General features: G+C 37.1%; 1 protein-coding gene across 1 annotated transcript in view; it reads right to left on the bottom strand.

The window, feature by feature from the left end:
* tpk1 (thiamin pyrophosphokinase 1) overlaps nucleotides 1–27,931 on the bottom strand; it is an 83,604-nt gene that overhangs the window by 30,246 nt on the left and 25,427 nt on the right. The window contains exons 5-7 of the mRNA XM_065258075.1: nucleotides 14,864–14,936; nucleotides 9,273–9,368; nucleotides 4,607–4,753 (exon numbers count right to left, since the gene is read on the bottom strand). Of these exons, the coding sequence (XP_065114147.1) occupies nucleotides 4,607–4,753; nucleotides 9,273–9,368; nucleotides 14,864–14,936 (316 nt within the window). The remainder of the gene's footprint in view (nucleotides 1–4,606; nucleotides 4,754–9,272; nucleotides 9,369–14,863; nucleotides 14,937–27,931) is intronic.

Here is a 27,931-nt window from a genome sequence, read left to right as displayed (position 1 = left end):
TCTAATCTGGTCACACTTCAAATATGACAAGACGACAGCCTGTAAAAATGACTCATCCAGAAATACATGGAAAGGTAAGCATACACGCTAAGGTTATTTTATCAGATAAACCACAGTGTTTTCGCTAAACTTGGTATAACATAGAAACGAAAGGAATACACATCTGAACTGTATTGATTGTATTGGGTTGTCTGAATTAATACTGAGTATAAATATTCAGTGTCCTCAAATTGAATGAAATGTGTAACGTTACTATTATAGTAGATGTTGTGGTTTTACATGACTGGACAAAGTGCGTGCGTAAGTGCGTGCGTGTGTCTCTGTCTGTGTGTCTGCGTGCGTCTGTGTGTGCATGTCATTTAGGGACAATGCATATCTTTTTCAGGGACCATATATATTTTTAGGTAGAGCGGGCCTTATGCTTATTTTATGTGAAATTTTTTTTTGGTGAAAAAGCCACGGTCAGTTTTTTTGACATTAAGAATAAAATAAAATACGTGTTTTCTATAGCAACCATTAAATCTGTGTCTGTATTGCATATTCAAACCTTAATACCATTCCATAACAGACTAAAAAACTTAAGACTAGACTAAAACTCTTATGATATTTCGTCGACTAAAACTAGACTAAAACTAAAAGATTTCAGATGACTAAAATAAGACTAAAACTAAATGGTGTGTTATTCAAAAGACTAAGACTAAATCAGAATTTGCTGCTAAAATTAACACTGGCTGAATGGATTGAAAAACTGTAAAAATTAAGTGTTTAAAGCTGGAAAATTTTAAAGGTAAACAAAAGATCCCTAAGGAACAGTAATGTACCCCAAAAGGTACACCATTGTATTATGTTTAGCATACCTGCAAAGGCACAAAACAGAACCTAAGGTTACCACCCCAGTGACAGAAAAGGTACAGTTTTGTGTGTTGTAAAAAGCTCTTATATTATTTAATTTGCCGTTTTAATCTAAGACAGTTTTTGCAAACTTCAAAGTTTGATAGTTACAATCATATTGAGATCTGCTTCTGAAATGCCAGGGATGGCTGTGAAAAAATGCTGCAATGACAGAGAACCGCATTCATGTTTTATAAGTCTGCTTTATGGGCATCTTTATATAGATTGAATGCATTCATTTCAATTTCTGTCCCATCACAACAGGCAAAGATTAACATTCTCAGAGTCACTTCAATGTCATGTATTCTCTGTACTCTCGATGAACTTTAGAGGTTCTTAAAATGCAAAATAATGCCACCATAGCAATTGTGTAGTTGTGCAAGGTTAGAATGTCCTATAGTTTAGTTTGCTGATATTAAATAGTAGGCCTACAGTGTTCCCAAACATTACTGCAGTATACCGGTACCTGACAACAATGTGCTGCACAGTTTAGCATCTGTTCAGTCAGTGTGAAATGAAGTGAATGTGTTTAATAAACGTGTGAGATTCATTAAATATGTTTGGGTCTTTTTCCATATTTGACATTATAACTTTTTTGTAATTTATCTATAAATCAAATCTAGATGGGAACCTTAACAAGCATGAAATAACATATTTTTACGTTTCTAAGTTTGATGAAAGCTCTTATAAAATTTAATACACATTGAGCTCAGTGTTTACTGTTCCTGTGTGTTTTGGTGCAGTTTGAGAAATACAGAATGAATGTAAACACAGTCTCTGGTGACTTTATATTATATTCACCAGTGTTTCCTGCATCGCTGTTCAACTGAATATACAGTGCCACGGTGCTAGAAATTATATTTACCTGTAGTCGCAGCCTGAATTGATGTAATAAGATAAAAAAGACCATATACAGAGAAATAATGCTCCCCACTGCACAAGTAATACAAAATATATTTCAGTACCACGTCATCCGGATGAATTTCCAAACGTAACCTTTACACTTATTTTCTTTACTAAATATAAGGAACTGAATGTGTTCACAACAAAAAAATTATATTAAACATAAATTGAAGAGCTCAGATGCAAAACCCTCTCAGTGCGTCTGATATGTTCTCTTGTAAATGAGTCAGACTCTTATGGCGCTTTTCCATTAGTACCCCACGGTTTGGTTTGGGTCAGGTCAGCTTACTTTTCTTTCCACTGGGTGCAGTACGTAGTACCAGAATTTTTTTTACTACAACCTCGGTTCTTCAAGCGAGCCGATACCAAAACATAACACAAAAACACTGTAGATTACTGATTGGTCTGAGAGAATCGTCACTACCAGCGCCATCGCTATAATGTAAAGATTAGCTTTACCTTCATGCTAGCTTGCGCTGTCTCGAGCAAACATGTTGTCATCTGTGCTTTGCTATTAGTGTTGTTTTTGGCAGCCTGTTTAATTTTAGTTTTAGTCTAGTCTTTGTGTCAAGCTGTTATTTTAGTTTTTATTAGTTTTAGTCACATTCATACTCTTTTTAGTCTAGTCAAGTTTTAGTCCACCCCAAATTTGGGCATTTTAGTCTTATTTTAGTCAGACTTATCCATGACCATTTTTGTCTAGTTTTAGTCGATGAAAACTGATGACATTTTAGTCTAGTTTTAGTCAGTGAAATTGTATTTTAGTCTCTTTTTAGTAATGCAATTCTATTTAACCCATATAATATAATGACCTAGTAGTAGTATAGACAAAACAATATTTTCTTTTAGCCAAACTCATTTCAAACAAAAGTTATATTATTGTTACCTTATAGACTCAAGAATACATCCATTCCAGACATGGAAGATGCTCTGATTTAAATTGACAAGATATTTATTTTACTATACACTGTTTGAAATGCCCGTTAATGTGCAAACGGAGGCGTATGATATCAAAGCATCGCAAGAGCAGACTGCTCCGCATGCTTTCTACTTCCTCTCACAGTACTTTTACGTTTTGATTGATCTGCACAGCGCCAACAACCCACGTGATCATCTGCAGTCAGGTGGCAGGAGATGCTGGGATGGCTAAAAAGACGAAATAAAGTTTTAACATTTCGTCTTGTCTCGTTTTGGTCAACGAAAATGAAAAGACATTTTAGCTTAGTTTCTGTTTTGTAAACAACTTTTAATCTCGTTTTTATTCGTCAACAGTATTGCATTATACATTTTATTATAGTCATCGTCACATGACCAGCATTTTTGTCGCGTCTCGTCTCGTCAAACTTTTCGTTGACGAAAGCAACACTATTTGCTATACGTTCCCAAACTCCTTTTTAGGGTGAAAAACATCCACAGGTTGAGAATCAGGGACACCATAAAAAAATTCCAGACTTGCAGTTTGTGGCGGCACATTCGCGTGGCCCACGTTCGCATATATGCTTATATGTGACTTAAATGAGGCTCAGCGGAGCGCATCGACTGAAGCCACGGGTGTTTGTACAGAAACTGTCATGTGAGACCGAGGTAGTGATAAACACAATGTGCAAACATCTATTTGTGGTGGCCAATTTTAATTTTGTGGCGGACTGAGAAATAAATGAATGTATGGGTCAACAACGCTCTCACTTGTATGATGTCACAGCAGTAGGCTGGGCAAATATAACGACACGTCTATAATCCCTCCCACTGTGAAGTGTTACTAAACTCGATGGAAAAGCTAACCAAGCCAAAGTGAGTACTATGCAATGGAAAAGCTTATGGATGCTGCAAACAAACCGGTATTTCTAAATGGCATGAGGCCGGGCTTAAGCAGATTTATAGCGAAAGTATTTGATAAATGTATAATACCTGTTGAGAGCATTCGTTCATTACCATTATCTTCTTTTTGACCAAGGTGGCATTTAGTGGATTTTGCATCTGAGCTTCTCAATTACTGACAGCTCTTTAATTTCATCAGCTACTCATGAAGATTGTTCAAATTATTGATTTAGTTTAAATACAAAGGTACCAGAAGCTAGCTTTATACCAAAGCAAAAAATCTGCTATTGATCCGACCCTAGTGTCTTGCTACTCTCTGTTCAAGAAAAAAAATCACTGGCCTGCTGCACAATATGCCTGTAAAGCTAAAAAAAAACAAAAAAAAACCATGAAAAACCAAGCTGGGCTTTGAATTACAGTCTGCTTGAACATTCACTAAAATCTCAAGAAAATGGTCAAGATTTTCCCAAAACTATTCTTCCAGGCCTAATTACCATCTACTACTTTCGCTATAGACGTTAAATATAATACCTTTAATCTAAGTTTTTACAAACCTTAAAGTTTCCAAACTTATTGAAAACAAGCTGGTCTTTGTATTACAGTCTGCTTGAACATTCACTCGAATCTCAGCATAGACCAGTAGGGGAACAAAGAGCAAGCTGAGCTGTACCTTCACATGGACACACAATCATATCCACAACATTTCAAATATTTACAACAACAGAGTTTTGAACCACATGCCACCACCACTCGCATGCTTTTTTACTGGTGTAAGACCCATAATTGTACATAGTGCGAGCTCAGTGCCTGTAATTCAGAGATGTGACCTTTCAAACGTGCATAAACAGAAAACAACAAGTGGAATAAGCAAAGTGCTTGTGCAGTTGTAAATTGTTTAATATCACCATTGATCTTTAAGTGCTGCAATCAGGGTGTCAACAGCATACAAGTGTAAACACTGATTAGCACATACTAATGAAAGACAAGTGTTTACCTCATGAAGGAGGAAGGCCAAGGAACAGCCCTGTATGACTACTATGGGGAGATCAGTCATCTTCTGGGCATGAAATAAAGTCTCCACGGAGGCCATGATCTGATCGAAGCGGCCCAAAAGACCGCCTAGCGTTACTATTGTGTCCACCTGCAAAAAAAAGGGAAACAAATAAAGTGATGGATGAATGAAGGTACAAACAATAATAAATGGCAGAAAGTCATAAGCAGGCAAACAAATGGTCAAATGTATGTGAGTGATTGAAAGAGCGCAAAGCACAGATAAATGCTCTTCAAAATATTGTTTTTATTCTGTTGTACAACAAATGAATGATGAAACAAACAAACTAATGAGTGAACAAATGAATGAACAAACAAATTTATAAGTGATTGATTGTTGGAGCTTAGAAGAAGAAAACACATAATGTCCTCATACACACTGCATATAAATTTGGTTGTCACTGCACCTTTTAGTGCTTTATACTGTTCTGTACACACACATATCAGTAAATTATGGGAGTGATAACAGCACTACCGAAATAAACCCAAAGGGCAGGTAGTGATAACCGCATTAAACTCTGTGTAGTGTGTACAGAAGCAAACTGACCAACTACTGTAGTTGTTGATGATGTATTTAAACATGCATCATGGACATGACAGGTCTCTTTTAAAATATAAAAATTAATGCCAAGGGGAAAAAGTGCTTTTTCTAACTAGTGTTGCCAGATCTTGAACAATACAAACAAACAAAAAATCCCATGACAAACGGAAATATTGGGAACTGCGCCTTCCCAATTTAATAAAAAAGCTTGATCGCTTCATGAGCCAAAGACATAAACGGTTAGGCCCAACAATGGTATGTAAACCCAAAAGCCTCACAAATGCGTACAACACACAATGCCAAGAAGGAGATTTATTGCAAAACATAAAGCTGTAATATTATTTTGGTCAAAGCAGTGAATGATAACCACACAAGACGGCAGAGCCGTTGCTATGGCTACCTGTGTGTCAATCATTGTATTTTCGGGAGTAAGTCTTGTTCTGTACAGACATGGAACGATCATTTAGGGGATTGATTCCCGCATTTAAATGCGGTTGTTAATCTCTAAAGTTTGCAGCCCGCACGTGGCCAACGCAACTCCAGCATAAGTGTTGTATAAATGCTGTAGCACAAAGAAACAAATAAATAAATAAATAAGCCAATTAATTAATTAATGAAACAAAGAATCAGGACAAATGTGGTTAGTGCTGCAACAAAAAGAAAGAATGAAAACAAACACACAATAATGGGTTAGAAAGATAGAGAGATGGAAGGAAAAAGAAACAATGAAATATAGAATTAAAGAAAGAAAAAAATAAGTAAATAAATAAAGATCCAAACAAAGAAAGAAAGAAAGAATGAAGGGAGAGGAAATCAATGAAGTAATGACACAACAAATCAGACAAATGCGGTTGGTGCAACAACAAACCAAAGAATGAAAAAACAAAGGAAGGAAAAAGAAAGAAAAAAGAAAGATAGATATAAAAAGAATAAATAAATAATAAAAAGAAGAGATAAGGAAGGAAGGAAGGAAGGAAGGAAAGAAGAGAAAAAAGAAAAAGAAAGAAGGATAAAGGAAAAAGCAAGAGAGAAAAAAGGAAGGAAGGAAGGAAGGAAGAAAAGAAGAAAGAAAGAAGTAAAGAAGGAAGGAAAAGAGACAGAAAAAAGGAAGGAAAATAAAATAAAAAAGTCACATAAAGTAAGAAGAGAGAAAGAAGAAAGGAAGGAAAAAAGAAAAAGAATAAATGTAGAAAGGAAAAAGCAAGCAAGAAAGAAGATCGAAAGATAGAAGGAAGGAAGGAAGGAAGGAAGGAAGGAAGAAAGGAACGAAAAGAGAAAGAAAAAAGAAAGAAAGGAAGGAAAAGAAAAAAAAAGAAAGACAGAGGAGAGAGAAAGAAGAAAGAAAGAAAGGAAGAAAAAAGTAAATAAAGAAAAAGAATAAAGAAAAAGGAAGGGATTAAAAAGGAAAGAAAGCAAGAAAGAAAGATGGAAAGAAGGAAAGAAAAAGAAGGAAGAGACAGAAAAAAGAAAGAAAGGAAGGAAAAGAAAAAAGAAAGAAGAGAGAAAGAATAAAGCAAGGAAGGAAGGAATGAAAAGAGGAAAAAGTAAAAAAAGAAAAATGAAAGAAAGGAAAGACAAGAAAAAAGAAAGTAAGAAAGAAGAGAGAAAGGAAGGTAGTAAAAAGAAAGAAAGCCAAAATGAAAGAAAAAAGAAAGGAAGGAAAAAAGTAAATAAAGAAAAAGATTAAAGAAAAAAGGAAAAAGTTAAGAAAGCAAGAAATAAAGATGGAAAGAAAAAGAAGGAAAAGAGACAGAAAAAAGAAAGAAATGAACGAAAAGAAAAAGAAAGTAAGATAGAAGAGAGAAAGAAGAAAGGATGGAAAAAGATGGAAAAAGAAAAAGAATAAAGAAAAAAGGTAGGAAGGAAAAAAGCAAGAAAGAAAGAAGGAAGAAAGGAAGGAAGGAAGGAAGGAAGTGAGGAAAAAGTAAAAAAAAAAGAAAGAAAGGAAGGACAAGAAAAAAGAAAGTAAGAAAGAAGAGAGAAAGAAGGAAGGAAGGAAAAAGGAAAGAAAGCCAAAAAGAAAGAAAAAAGAAAGGAAGGACAAGAAAAAAGAAGGTAAGAAAGAAAGAAGAGAGAAAGAAGGAAGGAGGGAAAAAAAGAAAAGAAAGAAAGAAAAAAACAAAAAAACTAAGAAGGAAAGAAGAAACTAAGAAAAACCAAACAGAAAGAGACACATTTTTTTTGAAGAAACAGACACATGAATAAATGTATAAATGAATGCACAAATGAAAGGATGAATGCTATAAATGAGATAGAAGTGTTTCTGAGAGTAAAGCAACAGATGAAGATTCTTTATGTGACTCCAGGATAAATAAGTGCTGTTATAAAGTCACACGAAAGCTTTTCTAGTCCCCCTGCAGATTCAGAGTTATGTCTGTCTTCAAACAATAGACTCATTTATTATGGCAAGTTTTCAGAGAGAACAGCGCGAACCAGAAAATGTCGACTTGGCAGAATCTCTTTGATACTTTCTCCTGAGACTATTTGTCTGACTGTTGCAATGTACTCATCACCCTGTGAGATCCACCAACTCCATGTGACAAAAACCTCTTTAAAATGCACAGAGTGTAATCAACACTTCACAGCAAGCAAACCCATCCACTCATTTAAATAGCAGGACTTTATGACACATAAATTGTTCATCTTATAGCGCCTCTGTAATTATCTGGACTGATTGTGAAACTTTTGAAAAGCGAAGCAGAAACCATGATCTCATAACTTGTACTTGGTTTCTGAACTTTGTTGCATTATTGAAGTCTCACAGTAAATGATACAGAAACTTTAGGAGTTATACTGTGAACAAACACTATAACATATCAGACTTATAGTCTCGCAGAGCCAGACGTTTAATTACTGGCATAATGTTTGGTCAATTTTGTGGTCCTTACAGGAAGGAGCTCGACTGCACACCAACCAATCACAGCTTGTTTTAAATGTTTTATTTAAGAGGTGGGTAAAATTAAAATCAATAACACTGTAATAATAAACCAACAGACAGATTATTTAAATAATGGCACAGCGGTCTCCACAAATATTTGTGCAGACTTTGTTTTGTTTGTATGTCTGGGGAATAAAATGTACTTTTAACTTCTAAAAGTACAAAAACTATAAAGCAAAATATACAGTGCACACGGATACACCATTTACTTGAAATTAAGTGCAACATTCTTCAACAAAACCGTGTCCCGGCAGTCCATTAAAACTTGTGTTCTTTGCTGCTTTTGTGTGTTCTATGCATCAGATGTATGCACCTTGTTTGAGACCAGATTGGAGTCGACACCCTACAACGACTTGACGAATAAATGTATGTTTCCATTCATGTTTCAATCAAAAGATGTGTGAAAGACAATGTATTTATTAACTCTCAGCCAATTCATTTCTATAAGTTCTTCTCTTAAAAGAGACAAAAGTGGAAAATAAACTCAATAGGGAGAATAGGAGAACCGTAGTGTGCATATAGATGGAGTTTGAGTCGCACACGTTGTTAAAACCAGAGGTGATGGGCAGCTCTGTGAGAACTAACAGACAGTCTGACAAGACTCAAGCTCAGTCCAGAGACTTTGAGGAGGAAAAACCAGACACACGCACACAATATCCATACAAAATCTAGGTGACAGCTCCTGAAGGAGATGAATTTACATTGAAGCTGAAGTGTGAGCACACCTTTTATGCATGAGAAGGAGAAAAGTGACGGAAACACACTTTAGGTTTTAGGATTATCTTGAGATTGCACCTTTTTATTTGTATTTTTGTCTGTAATTAACCCTTTAATATAGTTTCCAAGATGACATCATCAGGCGTCATTGTTATATGCATACATGCAGTTATCTCATATAAATTATATAAGCTCTCATACAGTATATCTATATACGCTCATATGAATTACTTTAAATTGTACAAAAATATCAGCTTTTTTAATTTTAAAAGGCATATATTATTAATTATTATTATTAATAATAATATTAATATTTCTGTTTAAAATTTTGGTTTATTATATACAACTACACTTTGATATGAATTCACAGAATATTTTTTATGTGGGAAAGAGACAGATATGACAAAGTCCAACCTGCAGTTTCTGTTCTTTGATCTTCTCCAGCATAATGGCCAAGCACTTAGTGAAGTCTGTCAGGTCCTGGTCTGGTGTTTCCATTAACTCGCAGTTCTAGAGCCAAAAAGAGTTAAATTGCAAGTAATTGGAAGACTAGATGACACAAAACAAGAAGACACACACATTTTATTTCAACTCAACTCATCCTTCTTCAGCTAAGAATGATTTTAAAGGGGACATATCATGAAAATCTGACTTTTCCATGTTGAAGTGCTATAATTGTGTCCCCGGTTCTTCTATCAACCTAGCCTGGCTCCGCCCCTCTACGTGCGTCCGCTTCATTTTTATTTCGCTTCAGTACTCTGTCTGGGACTGCTGTGTAGAGTTTCGTTTTCTCCTGCAAAAATCTGCAGGTCCAATCAGGGAACAGAGGGGGGTGGCTAAGAACAATGGCGTTGATGCCGTGCGTCAGTTTGAGTTGTAGTTCAGTAATGGCAGCGGAGAAAGACGTGAGAAAAGCTATTCGGTCCGTTGTTGCAAAACTGCAGAATATACAGAAGTTAAAGCAAGAGCAAGAACCAGGTTTTCTAAGTTTTGTTGGTTTGATCATTCTGACTTCTTATTTCAGGCTGGTTTCGGCGCATGATATACGTCACAACCACATGTTAGCGATCGCCTATGGCAGATCCTGAGTGACTCTGGGCAGATCCAATAGTTTTAAACTTCAACAGAGGACTCTCTTTAACGGAAGTAACGCTTTGCAATGGAGCGTGGCCAGACTCTCTGTACAAATGAAATGAATGTACGAGAGTCTGGTTGGACCAGGCTACTATCAACCTAAAAACTTTGAAAAAGATCAACCCAGTAACGTTTGGTAAACCATTCTCTGCAAGCATGTGAAAAAATACATCATTGAAATTTTGCTGCCCCTGGTGATGTCAGAAAGGGATAATACCGCCCCTTAATCTGCACGATCCAACCACAACACTGCCATTTAGTGCAGAGATCAGCTCATTTGCATTTAAAAGGACACACATTTTTTCTCAGACCTACAAAGTGGCGATTTGAACATGCTATTATAAACTATCTATATGATATTTTGAGCTAGAACTTCACATTTGTACTCTGGAGACACCAAAGATTTTTTTACATCTTAAACAATTTTTGTGTAATGTCCCCTTTAAAAGTTTTAAGCTCGTAAGGATCATTCATGCGTTTATTTTTTCTCGACTAGACCATTGTAACTCGCTTTCTTTTGGTATTTAAATAAAACTATTGTACATATTACAGATGGTCAAAAACACAGCCACACAGAAATATGCTTGTAGTTTGAGGCTTTTTGCACTGGTTACCAGTTTCTTACAGAATTAATTTTTAGATTTTAGTTTTTTAATCCTTGCATGGTGCAGCCCCTCCCATCAGTATTTTATTCATGGTACACCCCTCCACACATGTGCCTCATTCAAAAGTCCAGAAGTGCCCATGCACTTGCAATAGCTGCCTCAAGGCATTGAAACAGTTTAACAAGCTTTTTAAGACATTTACCCTCCCTATGAATTTAAGGAACATTTAGGGGTGGTTTCCCGGACAGGGATTAGCTTAAACCAGGACTAGGCCTTAGTTTAATTAGGAAATATATCTAGTTTAAACAAACATGCCTTACTAAAAACATAACTTGTGTGCATTTCGAGGCAAAACAAAGGGAACTGATGTATTTTATGATATGTCAGTGCAAGTTGTTTTCAGTTTGGACAGCTCTTACATTTATTTTAGTCTAGGACTAACCTAATCCCTGTCCGGGAAACTGCCCCATCAAGCATAATTTTTCACATTAACTTTCTTATTACCTTTAGATTTTTTTTTTTTTAAAGAAAAACCCCACAGTTTTTAAATATTTGACTATGTTCTTACCTCAACTTAGACAAATGAATACATACCTATCTTTTTTCAATGCGTTCACTTAATCTTTGTTCAGCGCGTCATGAATGTGTTAGCATTTAGCCTAGCCCCATTCATTCCTTAGGATCCAAAAAAGGATGGAATTAGAAGCCACCAAACACTTCCATGTTTTCCCTATTTAAAGACTGTTACATGAGTACTTACACGAGTAAGTATGGTGGCACAAAATAAAACGTTACAATTTATTAAGCGGATAAAAAATGAGAACTATATTGTATGGCAGAAGAGCACTTAGTTTGCAGCACTTCGACCTTGGGGCGGAGTAACATCATCTGTGTGGAGTTTGCATGCTCTCCCTGTGTCAGCGTGGGCTTACTCCATGTACTCCGGTTTCATCCCACAGGCCAAAACATGCAAGTTAGGTGAATTGGAGATACCAAATTGTCCCTCCCCTAACCTGTGAATGGATTAACCATGAAAATGGCCATAGATGCTGGAATGGCGTGAAGAATAAAAAAAGAAAGAAATTGTAATTGGAAAACCTCATGTGCACTGAATTATAAAAATCCAATAATGTATTTTGTAACCAACATATCCATGAAATAACACCAAAAATAAGTAGTATTTGGAAATCAGGGTTAAAAAGTAAAACAACAGCCTCTTAAATTGAAGAAGAAAGTTGAGAAAGATGCTACACAAGATGCCTTTGCCTTTAAACAAGTGTTTTTTTTATGTCTGATTGCACATTGTGCTTTGTAAACGAGATCTCTTGCAGGGGGAATTCACTGAGTGTCGGGAAGGACAAAGGGAACACTGTGCATCTTCTGCTCTCAGTTCCACTGAATGACTGCATATACACGGCCCGTCGCAGGTGACTTCTCACTCGCAGCAGGTACCACAAAATCCCGCATCCGCACGTCAGCTCAGGAGCATGTTCCTATTGTGGCTTGATCTCTCCTTTATCCTCCACAGTGCATAACCCTTGTTTTTATTCCTTCTTCACACTCATTTAAATTCAGGCGTCATGGTCTGTCAAACCTCCGTTTTCCCAAACTCACATACACCGGCTTAAGAATGAGATAAAATGCATGTATGCAGGATTATAACAAAGCTAATAATCTCTGGTACTCATTTCTTATGATTTTCATTCAAGCCGACTCAAAGAGTGCTAATTTCCAAAAATGACAGTCTTGCAAGGAGAAACGTGCAGACTCTTCTCAAAGGCACAGGTGGCTTTTGTTTTTCTATCATGTCAAAGCTCAGCCTCGAGATTACCAGAAACATAACACCTGTCAAGACTGACCAGAAACCAGTGATGTGAAGTCTACTTCAAAACTTTTAAAGAATTGTGTGGCTTTTTGGGATGAATCTCAGAAAAAAGGGTGAGCCAGCTTTCGTGCATCCCATCATACTGCATACAAATCTTCAAAGATTTTAATGTATTAATATTAATGGTTCAACCCAGAACAAAAATTATTTTTAAGGGGACGTTTTATGAGACTTTTTTAAGATGTAAAATAAGTCTTTGTTGTCCCCAGAGTGTATGTTAAGTTTTAGCTTAAAATACCCCACAGATTATTTAATATAGCATGTTAAAATTGCCACCTTATAGGTGTGAGCAAAAATGTGCGGTTTTTGAGTGTCCCTGTAAATGCAAATGAGCTGATGAAATGCAAAGACTGATCACGAGGGGCCTTTATAAAGCATGCATACGCACAAAACAGGGCTAAAAACGTCCGTACGCCACTTCCCACGCAAAGGTTGTGATCTATAAAGAAAAACTTTAAATTTAAAAACACTTTGATTAGGACAATAGCTTGCGTTTATTGGCTGGGCGCATTTAGCTTACGAACTAACAATTGGATGCCAGTCTCATTAATATGAGGATTGGCATTCAAAAAGTGATTTGCATTGACTATTTATGGTTAGAAATGGGTGTGTATAGGGCGGGATATGAGGCAGATTCACGTGCGCACAATTTCAGGTGATCTGTGATTTATAATAGGAACATTGCTTGCTGGTGTGCGTACGCTATTTTTGGCTTTTGTGCGTACGCAGACTTTTAGTAAGGATCTATGCACAGTTTTATAAATGAGGCCTCTGAACAGTGTTTTGTGAATATTGAAACTCAATTGTGCTGTCAAATATTGTTTCTCGCCCTCTCTGCATCAGTGGATATTATAGTGGTTAGATAGTCTAGATTAAGGGGTGGTATTATTATAAAAAGACCCCCCTTCTATGTCACATAAGGAGCAAAATCAGGTTTGTTATGTACCTATTTATGTTACATGGTTGTTCTTTTCATGTTTTTTAAGTTGATAGAAGCACTGGGAACCCAATTACAGAACTTAAACATGGATAAAGTCAGATTTTCATGATATGTCCCCTTTAAGTGAAAAGAAAGTTCCCAAATTTAAACCTAAACAATTATTAAAATTACTAATCTGCAAAGACCTAACATAACATGGCATGGGGCTAAATGGAAAAAAGTTGGCATTTTTTGTCAACAAATAATTTAATATGCAAATGAAATTATGGCCAGTAAAAACCATCCATTAATTCTCACTGCACATAAATGTATATTTACCGTATTTTCTGGACTATAAGTTCCACTTTTTTCACAGTTTGGCCCGTACTGGAACTTATAGTCAGGTGCGACTTATACATCAAAATTATTTCATATGAACCAAGAAAAACCATTACCATCTAGAGCCGCGAGAGTCCGCTTTGTGCTGCTCCTGTATTTATGTAATTCAATGGATTCAGTGATGCGGAATGACTTTGGGCCTTTTTGAACTTGATTTGGCTTGTCGTGTTAATTTAAACTATTCAGCCTCCCAGGTATGTTCTGTATGGTATTGTGTATCATGTTAATAACAGTTTATGTTACTTAAAGGAACAGTATGTAGGATTGTGGCCAAAACTGGTATTGCAATAACAAAACTTGTGGCTAAAACTGGTACTGCAATCACACAACTGGTGGCCAATACACAAAATGACAACATAAACATCAGTTGAGGGCTGCAACTCCACTTTTTAAATGACAATATCCTGGCCAGACCACTGTTGTCAGTGATATAAGTATTTGAAATGAAAATGATTTTTTAATATCTAGTGACATATCAGGGCCATTTTATGATTAATTGATATAAATTTCTTACATACTGTTCCTTTACACATGTACGGACACCTATTCAGCCTGCTGTTCTGTGCTATTGTTTAGGTGAATAACTTGCGTGAAATAATTTTCTAAATAAACACAACGCATAGTCCAGTGTGACTTATATTTGACTGATGCGACTTATACTCCGGAGCGACTTATAGTCTGAAAAATACGGTAATGCAGTCTGGGCTGTATTTAGTTTTTTTTCTATGTCAAGCAACACCCTAATATTGCGATCCAAATAGCAGTAAATAAGCATATGGAAGCATCTGCTTTCTCTTTTCAAAGTCTATAAGCCTATTTATTTCAGCTATCGTAACCACGCAAGACTACAATATGTGGTTAGTTGCATTTTATCATTTGCTTTCAGCAATGTTTTTCCCTGCCGTCCATGACTATCAGAGCAGATCTGCAGCCCACCAGCTGAGGAGATATTAAGCAGGAACAGCAGAAACTGAATTAATTTATGATGGGTAAAAACTGAAGAGAAGAAAGAGAAAGAATGTGCAATGACAAAGAAATAAAGAGAGTTGCAAAGTAAGCTTACCATTTCTCTGTAGAAATCTTTGACCTCTGGTCGGATTGAATCAAAATCTCCACTTATGAAGTCTGGGAGAAAACTTCATGTAAGAAAAAGAGACATCAAAAATAATCACAATTTGCAGCCTTCAGATTCTTAATTCATTTGATATGGAGGTTGGCCTCTGATACGAGCCATGGAAAACTTTAGTGACAAGACCTCACCAGAACCATTCAATGGCTGTCAGTCACAGTGTTATCTGTTCCCCTTTACGACAAAAGCCACATATATGGTCTCCTTGACACAAGGGGGTCTATAAAGAATTGATGCACACTGTGCGTTGCTGTGTACATCACCCCAAACCCAATGCTACACGTAGATTTACGTTACATATGAAAGAAATGACAAGATTTTCCTCGCTCAGACGAGTGTTTCATCTAAGAAAAGCAGATCATGTTGAAGCTTCTTTTTATTCTTTCAGAGCAGAAAGGCAGCTTTGGTATTGGCAGGCATTAAAGCATAAAGACTCAACGTTATGATTTCACGCTCCACTGGGTGGTGCATGACGCTGAAATGCGACGGCGTGATATTTTAACAATGCGGTGGATTACAGCGAGGGCTCTATCTGTACCTCACTGCTGGGTTTGTGGCTGAAACATAACTGGATTAGAAGCCGGTCGGGGAAAAAGTGCAGTTCAGTGATACTAAACTTTCTCATTTTAAATTGCATCTCTGTACTTTTTACGGTTATTAGTGGCGTTTGCTAAGCGAAGCATCACTATCATTATTGAAAATCCCAACTGTGAGTATTAATCTTCACCACGTAACTTATCTCACACTGTTTGTGTTCCAAAATGTGGCCATTAGGCATGTTTACTGTAGAAAAAAGTAGTTTGGATGCTCTATTTTACATTTCTGTGTTTCAACTAAAAAACTTTTTTGAACCGTGCTCCTGCAGTGTTCCTGTAGCTTAACTGGTAGAGCATTGAGTAAGCAGTGCAAAAGGTCATGGGCTTGATCCCAGGGAACACAGTAATGAAATGTACTGTATACCTTGTAGCGCACTGTAAGTTAGGGGGCGTGCACACCAAAGCTTTTACGTTTGTTTCGAAGGGAAAGGGAAAACCGGCTGCTCCCGCAGGATTTGCGTTGGGTCTCACGGGTGCAGACGGTTTTCCCTTTGCCGTGGGTGGGAGTGGGCGTTGGAAAATTTTGCGGGAGACCCACAGGGCCTGCAACTTGCCGACAAACCAGATCCAGAAAATGTGCTTCAGTGGTGGAAGTTCAATAAAGAGCGCTTTCCTTTCCTGTTTATTTTGAGCATCCTCACGTCTAGTCTGCTGTCTGAGAGGGCATTCAGTGTGTGTGGGCGGATCTTGGAAGAAAGACACACAAGTCTAGGACAGCACTCAGTCAGCAATATACTTTATCTTGATAGTAATATAAAGTCTGCAAGGCTCAGTGATCAAATTGATTTGTTTGTCAAGTAGGCTGTGTTATTTTCTTCTTATTATTTATTTTCTTTTTGCAATAGCCTGCAATAGCAAGCCACATAACTGTGAATGTGAAATATGTGAGATTTTCTTAAGGCATTTTATTTATTTAGTTTTGTTTTTAATTTGTTTAAATTATATCTAGCCTGTTTTCTAAGTTCAATGTGTTTATTTATGTAACGAGTTAAATGAATTTAATACTGTGCTTTGGCTTATTTAATTTTTAAACTTTTTTTATAAAATAAACTGTTAACTGTTTTTTTTATTTAACTGTTTTTTTATTTAACAGTGAGTTTTTAGGAGAGGACAGGAAATTATAAACACATATCGGAGCGCTGCCCACTACACCATTGGCTCCGACAAACGCAATCATGTTTAATGTCTGTTATTCTGGATGTTAACCTGAAACGAATATAGTCTGAGCATTTGTGCACATTTTTCACAAGCTTGAGAGAATATCCGCAGGAGTGGACACAAACTTGCCAGACAAGCTTCTGTGTGAACGCAAACACATCCCGTAAAGTTTCTGGGATCGTTGCCGGAAAGAGAAACTAGTAAGATACATGGAAAACCATCTGTGTGAACAAGAAGCGGAAACAAAGCTGCACTGTCAGAAAAAACGTACAAAGTTGTTCCTTTTTCTGTCGCTGGGGTGGTACCCTAAAATGTACCTTTTTGTACCTTTATGGGTATACAACAAATTGAAATTTTGTACCTTATGGGGTACAATATTATACCCTAAGGACCAATTGTGTACCTTAAGGAAAAAAATTGTACCAGTTACATTTTAGGGGTACAAAACAGTTAACTGTACCTTTAAAGGTACACAATAGATCCTTAAGAACAGTCATGTACCTCAAAAGGTACAACATTGTATTATGTTTATATACCTGTAAAGGTACAAAACGGTACCTTGGGGTACCACCCCATCGACAAAAAAGGTACAGTTTGGTACCTTTTTTCTGACAGTGTGTAATGGGCGTGATGAAGTGAGGACGTGCGCGTCATCACAACAAAAGTTATGGTTCAGCTCTGTAAAACGAGAGATTTACATGCACATCAACATTCACGACGAGAAATGTCGCAAACTAGACTAAAGTATCAGGGAATAATAAATGAGACGCATAAACAACGCTGGGCGTGCCGTAGTGAGGACGTGCGTCTCATGGCAACATAAAGTTGGTTCAACTCTTTAAAATGAGGGATTTACATGCAGATCAATATTCATGCCGAGAAATGTCAGCAAACTAAACTGAAGCAGATATCAGGTAAGTTAGCTCATCACTTACCACGCTGAAGCGGTGATCATTCAGCAGCATAAAAGAATATAGCGTCAAATGCTCATATGAGCTTATAATAAACAAAAATGCCCGCGCGTCATCCCAACAAGATATATAGTTCAGCTCCTCAAAACGGGGGTTTTAAATGCATATTAACAATCACGATGAGAAATGTCTGAAAACTGGATTAAAGCAGAGATCAGGGAGCTCCTCAAATATCTGAGATCATTCACCAGCATAGAACGACACGTCACACGCTCCTTTATAGTCTTATCATAAACAAAAATGCACACGAGTGGTTTCTGGAGAGAGAAATAATAAATAATATGCAAACATAAGACACTGCGTAGAAGAAAGTGCAGGACTTTAAACAGGTCACGTGTCTTTCCGGTACCTTGCAGATTCCGGCAAATAATTGGCAGTGTGAATGAACAAAAAAATCAAACGATCCCAGAAAAATCCAATGTACATTTTCCGTGTATTTTCCGTAATGTCTGTGTGAAAAGGGCTTTAGAAATATCAAATTGTGTGTAGATCAACTTATATGGATTAATATATGTTGGATTAACTGGTTCTCACCCTGAATATAGCCATGAAATGGCATTAAAGCGATAGTTTAGCGAAAAATGAAAATGACCCCATGATTTATGACCCTGTTTTCTACCGTTAAGAAGCCTGAAACTGTCAGGCATCCAGGACATTTACTAAAATCTGAAAGATGATGATATCTCAGATAGCTTGAATGTAAATCATGGGGTAATTTTCATTTCTCACTGAATTATTGCTTTAAGAATAAATAAATAAATAAATATATGTACTATTGACTCTATGCTCTTATTAATATCCACAGATCACAAGACAGAAAGTAGCAGTGAAATGGCGCACCATCCCGAAACATCTCACTGGCTTTGATCCAGGATTCAATGTGCGAGGAAAGCAATTCAAAGCTACAAACAGTTTTAAAGTTTTTTTGTTCTGGGCTCTGCAACAGACCCCAGTTAAACAAGAAACCATAAATAACCCTCAGCGGTGACAGTTCTGTGGCCACATTAAGGTGAAGCTAAATGAAACCTTTCCTTTTGACATTTTATCAGCACAAAACGCCTCTTCCTACTGCCGAGCTCAAATTGGAGGCAAAATACACCTCTTTTACATTCAAATTAAAGTGTCACTTAAAGTTAATCGTAATGTAGCGACTCTACCTCGTTGGAAAAGAACTCAATTCGGAGCGGCGCGGAGACAATTAGAATTAAGAATTGAAGTAATTCAAAGAGGTCAAGACCGACAGCAACAGGCGAGCATGGGACGAGACGCCCTGTCGCATCAGATGGTTGATTCGCTTTGTCACAGCACAAAGAGACAAGACAAACTCGCGAGATTGCAGTTACTGACCCTATCTGTCTTGTTTTGTCCTTGTTACCTTTTCTTGAACAACATGTATGAGGATGTCAAAGTGAATAGGTTAAAATTAGGCTCTGAAGAAAACAACAACATACAAACCCTCAAAGGTCTTCTAATTTGGTGCCACCTTTCCTTGCAAATAATGGCGTGACTGTTCATCAACAGGGAAGCACATATTGGCTTGGTTTCATGGTGTGCAAATTTCACACTACTTCGTACGTCAATAAGCCCACTCAGGATTTAAATAACAGATCATCTGCTTTATGTTTGGCGGTTTTACACGCCACTCTAAATATCAAGAGACCTCTTCAGCTGTTGCTTCATTACAGACAGTCTGGTGAAATCATGAAACCTCCTGAGTGGATCATCTGAGCTTTTGATTATGCCTTCGAGTTCATTTCGACTCCTTCATAATCAGCAAAGGTCACACAAGTGCTTCGAAACAACTGCACAACATCTACTAAGCTAAACAACAGCACATTGCTGTGCATCTATTGCTTACAAAGTCTAATTTGTAAATCTGTCAAAGAGGATACAAAAGAGGTTTAGCTATAAGCCTTATAATAGATGCACTCACTGAACTGCAAATCCAGGTTGTTTAGAAATTGTCACGGCAGTGATGTCAAAATAAGCACATGAACACATGATTACCCACAATGCAACCTGAAAGGCACAGTCACAGTACAACATAAGAAGGAAAAATATATTGTTCTTGAAAACAAGAGGAAAATACCATTCATCTGGCATCCACCTACTATAAGATTAAGAAATCAATAAATTGTTGCAATACACATTGTTGTGTGTAACATCTGCATCTCAGCATTCAATAAAATTGCTGAATTAGAAATAAGTAGCGTAGGAATAAAACCTTTATCATTTTAGTACAAAGATGGGCGGTATTAACCAAAATCTCTGTAATTTTGTGATGAATGGCAAATACAATAAATATCTCAGACAGTATTATCTGCAAAGTGGTATAAAAGTTTTACATGCAAGTCAAAGCCTCATTCGAGATGTCACATTCACCTTTATTGAACATAGTGTATGATGAAAAATTAATTCAGAGATGGGGGTTTCTCACTCTTTGAAAATATACATCTGCACAGCATGCAAGCTTACGTCTGATCTCGGTTTAGATTTCTGGCAGAGCTTCTGATACCATGAAGGAGGGTCATAACAGACTATATTAATATAGACAGTATTATCAATAAAAGCGATGTATTACTATAACTCTATACTGCCCAGCCCCATTTCAGTCCAACTTGCTTTATTGGATTGACAACAGATTTGTGTGGCACATATTAACCCTTTTGTTTCTGTTTATCTTAAGAATTGTTGCACATTTTATCTGTGGTAAAATTAATCATAGGCTGCGTCAGAAAACTTAAGGCAGCCGACTTGTTGCCTCTCTGCCTCATGAGGCAATGACTTCGGAGGCATGAAGGCAGCTAAGAAAAATGCTTTCGAACACATTTCAAAGGCAGCGTGTTTTAAATATAAACTGAAAGCGCCTTTGTGATGACTAATCACATATTTGAAAGCTACAATACTAATTTCTCGCTAGAAATGCAATTAAAAGGTGTAACAAGTGAAAATATACATTTATTTACACTAAATTTGTGCTCCAGCCGCTTTCTTGGTCGCCATTTTATTTTTTCAAACTCGACCAATCACATTCCTGCACATGCATAGAATTGTGGGACAAGTAAACCTAACATTGGATTCGGACATGCCTTGGTGCCTTCCTGCCTTGGAAAGCTGCCGCAGAAGGCAGCAATTTCGTGTTTTCGGACCCAGCCATAGTTTCTTCAGAGAAAAATTGTAATGTTGAGGGGGTTTTAAAGCTGTGTTAGAGAGCTGACGCTATGCGGAACGCCTATGGCATGAAGGTTAAGGATGCAACGAATCCAAATTTTTTCCAACGAATCCAAAACCGAATACCGAATCCTATTCGCATCCTTATTCCATTAACACAGTATAACACATTAATGAAGTAAACAACATCCACAGCAGAGTATTTTTCATTTTATTAAATTTTTACTGTAAAAAAAGGATAGGCAACATTATGCCAGGATGACAAGTGGGAAAAACTATTTTGACAATTACCATAAGCCTATGCATAATGAAAGCGATGCGGTGCGACACGCTCGCGTCCGCGAAATGTGAACCGCCCTTAAGGCTCACCGAAAGAAAAAGCTTATCTCCACGTCAGCACCCGATGTGTGTAATCAACGGCCGCGTGACGTCAACCAGCGTAGTGCAAGCCTAGGGTTCGTTGGAAAAAAAATCTAGGATTTGGCCGAACCCGAACCCCGTCAAAAAGCCCAGTATTCGGCCGAATCCAAATCCTGGATTCGGTGCATCCCTAATGACGTTGTCTTAGTATGTGTATAAAATTCGACCCATGGTTGGGCGTGACGTCATAGGCGTAAACCAGAGAGCATAAATAAGGTGAAAAGGAACCCCACTTTACCGAATCGAATCTCAGTGTTGTATTCGAGACCAGCTCATTTGAGGCCGAGTCAAGACCGAGTCCAGAGAGGGTTGAGTCCGAGTCAAGACTGAGTCCAGAGAGGGTTGAGTCCGAGTCAAGACTGAGTCCAGAGAGGGTTGAGTCCGAGTCAAGACTGAGTCCAGAGAGGGTTGAGTCCGAGTCAAGACTGAGTCCAGAGAGGGTTGAGTCCGAGCGAGTCAAGACCAAGACCAGAGAAGGTTGAGTCCGAGTCAAGACCGAGTCCACATAAGACTTTTGCACAATACTGTATATTTGAAAATTTAAATAAATAAATAAATAAATAAATGTTATTATGGTATTGTGTAAATGATTATCACCAACCACATAATAATTTCTCTTCTAAGATATAAATCAAGAATAAAATATAAATAATACAGAAATATATGTAGACTAAATTTACAATACTGTGCTGACTCGTTTACTGCTGGAATTATGTGTAGTGCCACTCTGTGCTTTAGCGCCACCGTTTTATCATTTTGGGTAACAGCGGCTTATCTTATGCTTAAATCTCACTGGACGGGTGCGTTTTATTGCCCTGCCATGAGGTAAAAGTCATGGCAGTGCAAAAACCTCCTCAGGTCTAGGGTTGGGAACCGATAACCGGTTCTTATTCAGAACCGGTTCCGTTTTTTAAAAGGAACCGGAACCGCACGTAATTCTTAAGTTTCGGTTCTAAAAGCGGTTCTGATGCGAGGCACGTGCAAAGCGCTTATGTCTCTTACCTCATGAATATTAATTACGTTGAGCCGCTGTTAGTCACTCGCGCAACCAAATTAACGTAGCTTACCACAGAAAACACTCGGGCTGCTGAGGTAAGCTTTGTATACTTCGTGTTAAACATGTCTAAAAGTCAAAAGTTAGGGGCTGTTGATGGTACAGTGCGACCCGCGATGCCGTGCACTTCACAAACTATGAAAAATATAAAGTACAGTCTCACCCAGCGAGATGTCTTCAAGTTCGCGTGAAAGCAAACGGACATAAGACTCAAGAGTTAATGCGCTATAAACCGATATCAGTGATGACCCGCTGGCTTGGGGACGGAACAATGAGGTAAGATATTCTTGGTCAAGGTTGCAAAAAAGTATCAATCTGCACTACCAGTATAGCAACATGCGTTTTCAGCACTGTGCAGACATTATAACCCCAAAAAGGTTCCTCACTTGAACCGTGTGTTGTTTCACGGATGAAAGTGATAAAATAAACACGCACATAGCCGTGCCGATCCCGTGGTCGCTCCGTGGCTCGAGCATCACCCACCGAAATGGCCATGCACATTATGCTCAATTGCTTCACATTTCACATCTAAAACCACGCGGAAAACGTGATCGCGCCACTTTTCTCCAAAGCGCGTGGACGCTCCAAAGCGTCTGTCGTTGCTAAGTAACCTAAGCATTGCTTGATGTTGTGACGAGCAGCCTCTGGCGAAAAGAAGTCAGCGCATATGAACACGCATGTTTGTTAAGAAACGTATATCTGATCCTCATTTACATTTTTATATTTCAAAATATATGTAGGCTATGCATTATATATAAGCCTATATGCATGCACATACAAAAATAATTACTTGTACAGCAGCCTTTTCAGGATATATGACAAAACACTTGCTCCAGCATATAAATCTCAAATCATATGTTTGAGAACTACTGCTGCTATCATGTTCACTTCAACAGGTAGGATCTTAAGAGGACTACAACAGTAATAAATGATATAGGCCTAGTGACTGAAAAAGTGAAAATATTAATCATTTTACATTTAAAATATTTTATCAGTAATTAATAAACACAAATTGAATTGTTTTAAAATATTTTATCAGTAATTAATAAACACAAATTGAATTGTTTAAGTAATGTAGTGCATTATTTTTTATTATATGGAACCGGAATCAGAACCGGAATCGTTAGGCAGAACCGGAATCGGAACCGGAAAATTTCTAACGATTCCCAACCCTACTCAAGTCTGACCTTCTGACCTCGCGCCAGTCTGATGCGTGCAAAAAATCACCAATCACTGTTCTTGTCAATCTTACATCAGTTTAATAAAACAGTAATATGGGCTTCCATGGTGGGAATAAAAAAAAAAATGATGGAACTTCTTACCATCATTTAACAAAATATTTTCTTAGTCATTTATCCAAATACTTACAAAATATTTTTTTCCTACTATGGAGGTCTATGATTGCTTGCTGCTGTGTGTTTGCCATCATTTCTCAGGGTATCTTCTTTTGTGTTCGTCGGAGGGGGGGGGGGGGTGTGCAGGTTTGGAGCAGCGTGGGGATGGGTGGATGGTGGCAGGGTTTTTCATTTTGAAGTGAATTATCTTTAACTCAAGTCACTTTTACTCCTGTTTTATTCTTTTTAACATTTTTAATTGTTTTTATTAAAATCACATTTATCTTCTTTAATTGTTATTTTAAATTCTCATATATCTTTGTTTTTATTGTGATTTTATCGTGTATCTCTTATTTTTACATTTTCTTTTTTATATATTGTTTTCTCATTTCTGTGTAAAGCACTTTGAATGACCTCTGTGTATGAAATGTGCTATACAAATAAACTTGCCTTGCCTTGCCTTGCCTAATATATATCTTAAAAGGGACTCGTGTGGACTCGAGAATAAGTCCAAATGTATTCCAAATGTATTTGAGTACCAGTCGAGACCGAGTCAAAATGCTCACGACTCCATGACAAGACCAAGACCATTAAAATATGGTCTTGAGACCGAGTCCAAGACCGAGTCTCGAGTACTACAACACTGTCGAATCTATGCCAAAGGGAGATTCAGCGTTTTGTTCCCTGAAGGTTTACATATGTAACCCGAGACGTGTACAAAGTTAAAATTTTTGGGATGCAAGTAGCCTTGAGTTACAGAAACATTGACTAAAGGACCATATAATACATGGTGGTATGCATAAGCATAATTTGCGGGTGGGACAGGTGGGACATGTCCTCATCACTTTATGGTAAAGTGTCTTTCCCCGAATGATTCCCGTGTATCGGCACAGTCTGGGAAAGGATGTTATTAGAGTTGGAGTTGAAAATCGCAGTGAAGTAGCCAATAGATGGACCTGAAAGGGGAACGGGGTCTTTGTCTCCACCAATTTTGAAAACAAAGTTGTGGTGGTATGACATAAAACAACAAAAAGGGTTTTTATATAAATTAAAGACATTTTACAGCTTTAAATTTATGTTATTAAATTAAAAGGCATCTTGTAACCTTTTAATGAACCTTAACGTTAATAACCTTTAAGCCACTGAAATATGGAAGGTTTTTTTGGTCTTTTTTAAATTAATTAATTAAATTATAAAATAATTAATTAAATTATAAAATAAAAAATAAAATCGCAAAATATGTCCCAAATTTGAAAATAAATGCTAAAATAAAAATTAAAACATTATATTAAATTATTTCATTTTCATTTTTAATGTGATGAAGCATCATTCCGGCCAAATTAAAAAAGAAAATTAAATTGATGATTTGACATTTCATTTTCAATATAATCTTGAGTCAAGACTGACAATATTAAAATAAAAAGTCAAGCTTGAAAAGGAATCTGTAAAAACATTTTTAAAAGGGTTTTTATTCATACCCAAGCAATAATTGGGACAAAATTAAAATGTAAAGTTCAGTTTTAATTTTATGTTCTCTTTAAATTATTTGTTTGCATTTTCTTTTTCGTTTTCATTTTCATTTTCAACTTGTATGCAAATTTAATGTTAATCAGTGGGTGGCGTTTATTTACTTGCTCAAAAAAGGGGATTGGCTAACGCTGCGTTGCCAACTCAGCGACTGTGTTGCTAAAATAGGGACTTTATTGCTACATCTAGCGACTTTTAGGCCCATTTAGACAAACTTAGCGAATGTTTGGATGAATCTTAGCTTCACATCTGTACAGATAGGGTGTGTCGCTTGTACTGGCCAACGAGTGCCGGGTGGCGCTGTCCCGGTGAAATGTGCGTCTGGTGTCTCTGTGCATGAAGCTGGGCAGTGTAGGAGCTGACGCGTGGATGAGTTTCGCGTTCATTGTTTACATTTGAAAGGAGGAACAAACAATAAAAAGTGGCTGTTCCGCTGTTATATATGTGCGTATTTTCACACATCTGATCCGGTGAGGCGTCAGCCATTCTCATCAAATGCATACACACATAGCATAGTGTGATTATCGTGCAATACATAATTATGCCAAAATCCGTTAAGGACTGGAGTATCATATGCTCGCAAAATTGGCGTATATATAGCACTATAATCACACTGCGTGTTATTTGTATGCATTTCATGAAAATGGACATGAGTGACCAGTCACTTACTTTTGCAGCGGGCACACTGGCAGAGCAGACCTTCAGCCTTTGTGGTATTTGTAAGTGGTCCTCATTTGTAACGCTGATTTGTGAGTAGGGCTGTGACCGTACGGGATTTTATTTTACCGTGGTGAAGAAGCAACAGAATCACGCGGTTAGACTGTTAGCACAACAACCCACCCCATATTATTAAAACAACAAATTATATTAGCAATAACAATGTGAAATAATATTTATTTCTATATGTTAACTTCTGTTTTTTATATCTTTTGAATATACAATGATTTACAGACCTTTTATGTCATCGTTTATAACCCATTTTATACAATACATTTCATAGAATAACAACCTGAAAACCTGCAGAAAGAACATGCAGAGTTTAAGATTGTTTCTGATGAGTTGTGCAAAACCTGATTCCTATTTCTTTAGACATTCATTTTCGGTAAACTCTCCGTGAATAGAAACACACTTCTCCAAACATGTTGAAACTCTTAATAATTTATTGTACAAAAAATGGGTTACAAACAATGACAAAAACTGTTCCATAATTTATATTAAACTCAAAAGATATCGAAAATAAATATTATTTAATGTTATTATTGTTAGTATGTTTAATTAGATTTTCTCAAAGTGGATACAAAACGAAATCGACAATTGCATCATTACGTAAATAACTGCGCAAAACTTATGGATACTCCAATCATTGCTTTCAGAAATTCGCTTACAGTAGCTCCAGATATAAGCACAGCATTCAACCAAATAACGAGTTGTGCTGTCAGTATAGGCTACGCGCTCCTGCCTTCATAACGATAGTTGTCATGTTTGCCCATTATAGTTTTAAATTATTATTATGCTGTCATTATCATCACCAGCACAGTGCTTCTCCTTGAATGAGAAAGCTTAATATGCGCGTGGCTCGGACTCCTTGCACATGAAATTTCATGGGCATGGCTCTGACATTTTCTTGCAGAGATGTTGTTATTCGCGCAGGGGTTTAAAACCAGGGAGTGAGTTGGTACAGTTCAAGAAATCAGAGCACTTGGGCATGACGTGCTTTATAAGGTTGCGGCCGTGACATCACCGCAGCTGGGATCTTATTACAGCAGTGATGCAGTATTACTGTGATATCGTCACAGCCCTTATGTGCGTAGCTCGTCTTCCACGCTTCAGCTATGGTCAGAAGAACTGTATGTTGTGTCCAGTGCAGTGTACACAGAAGACTCCGAGAGACTCGCATTTCACAGAGGACGCAAGTTCTGATACTTGTACAGACAACACATAGGCTAAATAAACAGATAATGTTCATTTAAAAGTAAGTGACTGGTCGGTGTATCAGCTCGTTAAACTGACGCCTCACCGGACCAGATGTGTGAAAATACGCACATATATAACAGCGGACCAGACACTTTTTATTGTTTGTTCCTCCTTTGAAATGTAAACAATGTACGCGAATCCCATCCACGCGTCAGCTCCTACACTGCCCAGCTCCATGCACAGAGACACCAGACGCACATTTCACCGGGACAGCGCCACCCGGCACTCGTGGGCCAGTACAAGCGTACAGTAGCCTATCTGTACAGATGTGAAGCTAACATTCATCCAAACATTCGCTAAGTTTGTCTAAATGGGCCTAAAAGTCGCTAGATGTAGTAATAAAGTCGCTATTTTAGCAACACAGTCGCTGAGTTGGCAACGCTGCTTCAGCCAATCCCCTTTTTTTTAAGCAAGTAAACGCCACCCATTGATTAACATTGAATTTGCATACAAGTTGAAAATGAAAATGAAAACGAAAAAGAAAATGAAAACAAATAATTTAAACAGAACATAAAATTAAAACTGAACTTTACATTTTAATTTTGTCCCTATTATTGCTTGGGCATGAATAAAAACCCTTTTAAAAATGTTTTTACAGATTCCTTTTCAAGCTTGACTTTTTATTTTAATATTGTCAGTCTTGACTCAAGATTATATTGAAAATGAAATGTCAAATCATCAATTTAATTTTATTTTTTAATTTGGCCGGAATGATGCTTCATCACGTTAAAAATGAAAATGAAATAATGTTTTAATTTTTATTTTAGCATTTAATTTTCAAATTTGGGACATATTTT

The sequence above is a fragment of the Paramisgurnus dabryanus genome, chromosome 22, assembly GCF_030506205.2.
Source record: "Paramisgurnus dabryanus chromosome 22, PD_genome_1.1, whole genome shotgun sequence".
In the NCBI taxonomy this organism is placed as follows: Eukaryota; Metazoa; Chordata; class Actinopteri; order Cypriniformes; family Cobitidae; genus Paramisgurnus; species Paramisgurnus dabryanus.
Note: the sequence above shows the minus strand (reverse complement) of the source record. Positions and strands in the feature narration are given on the sequence as shown.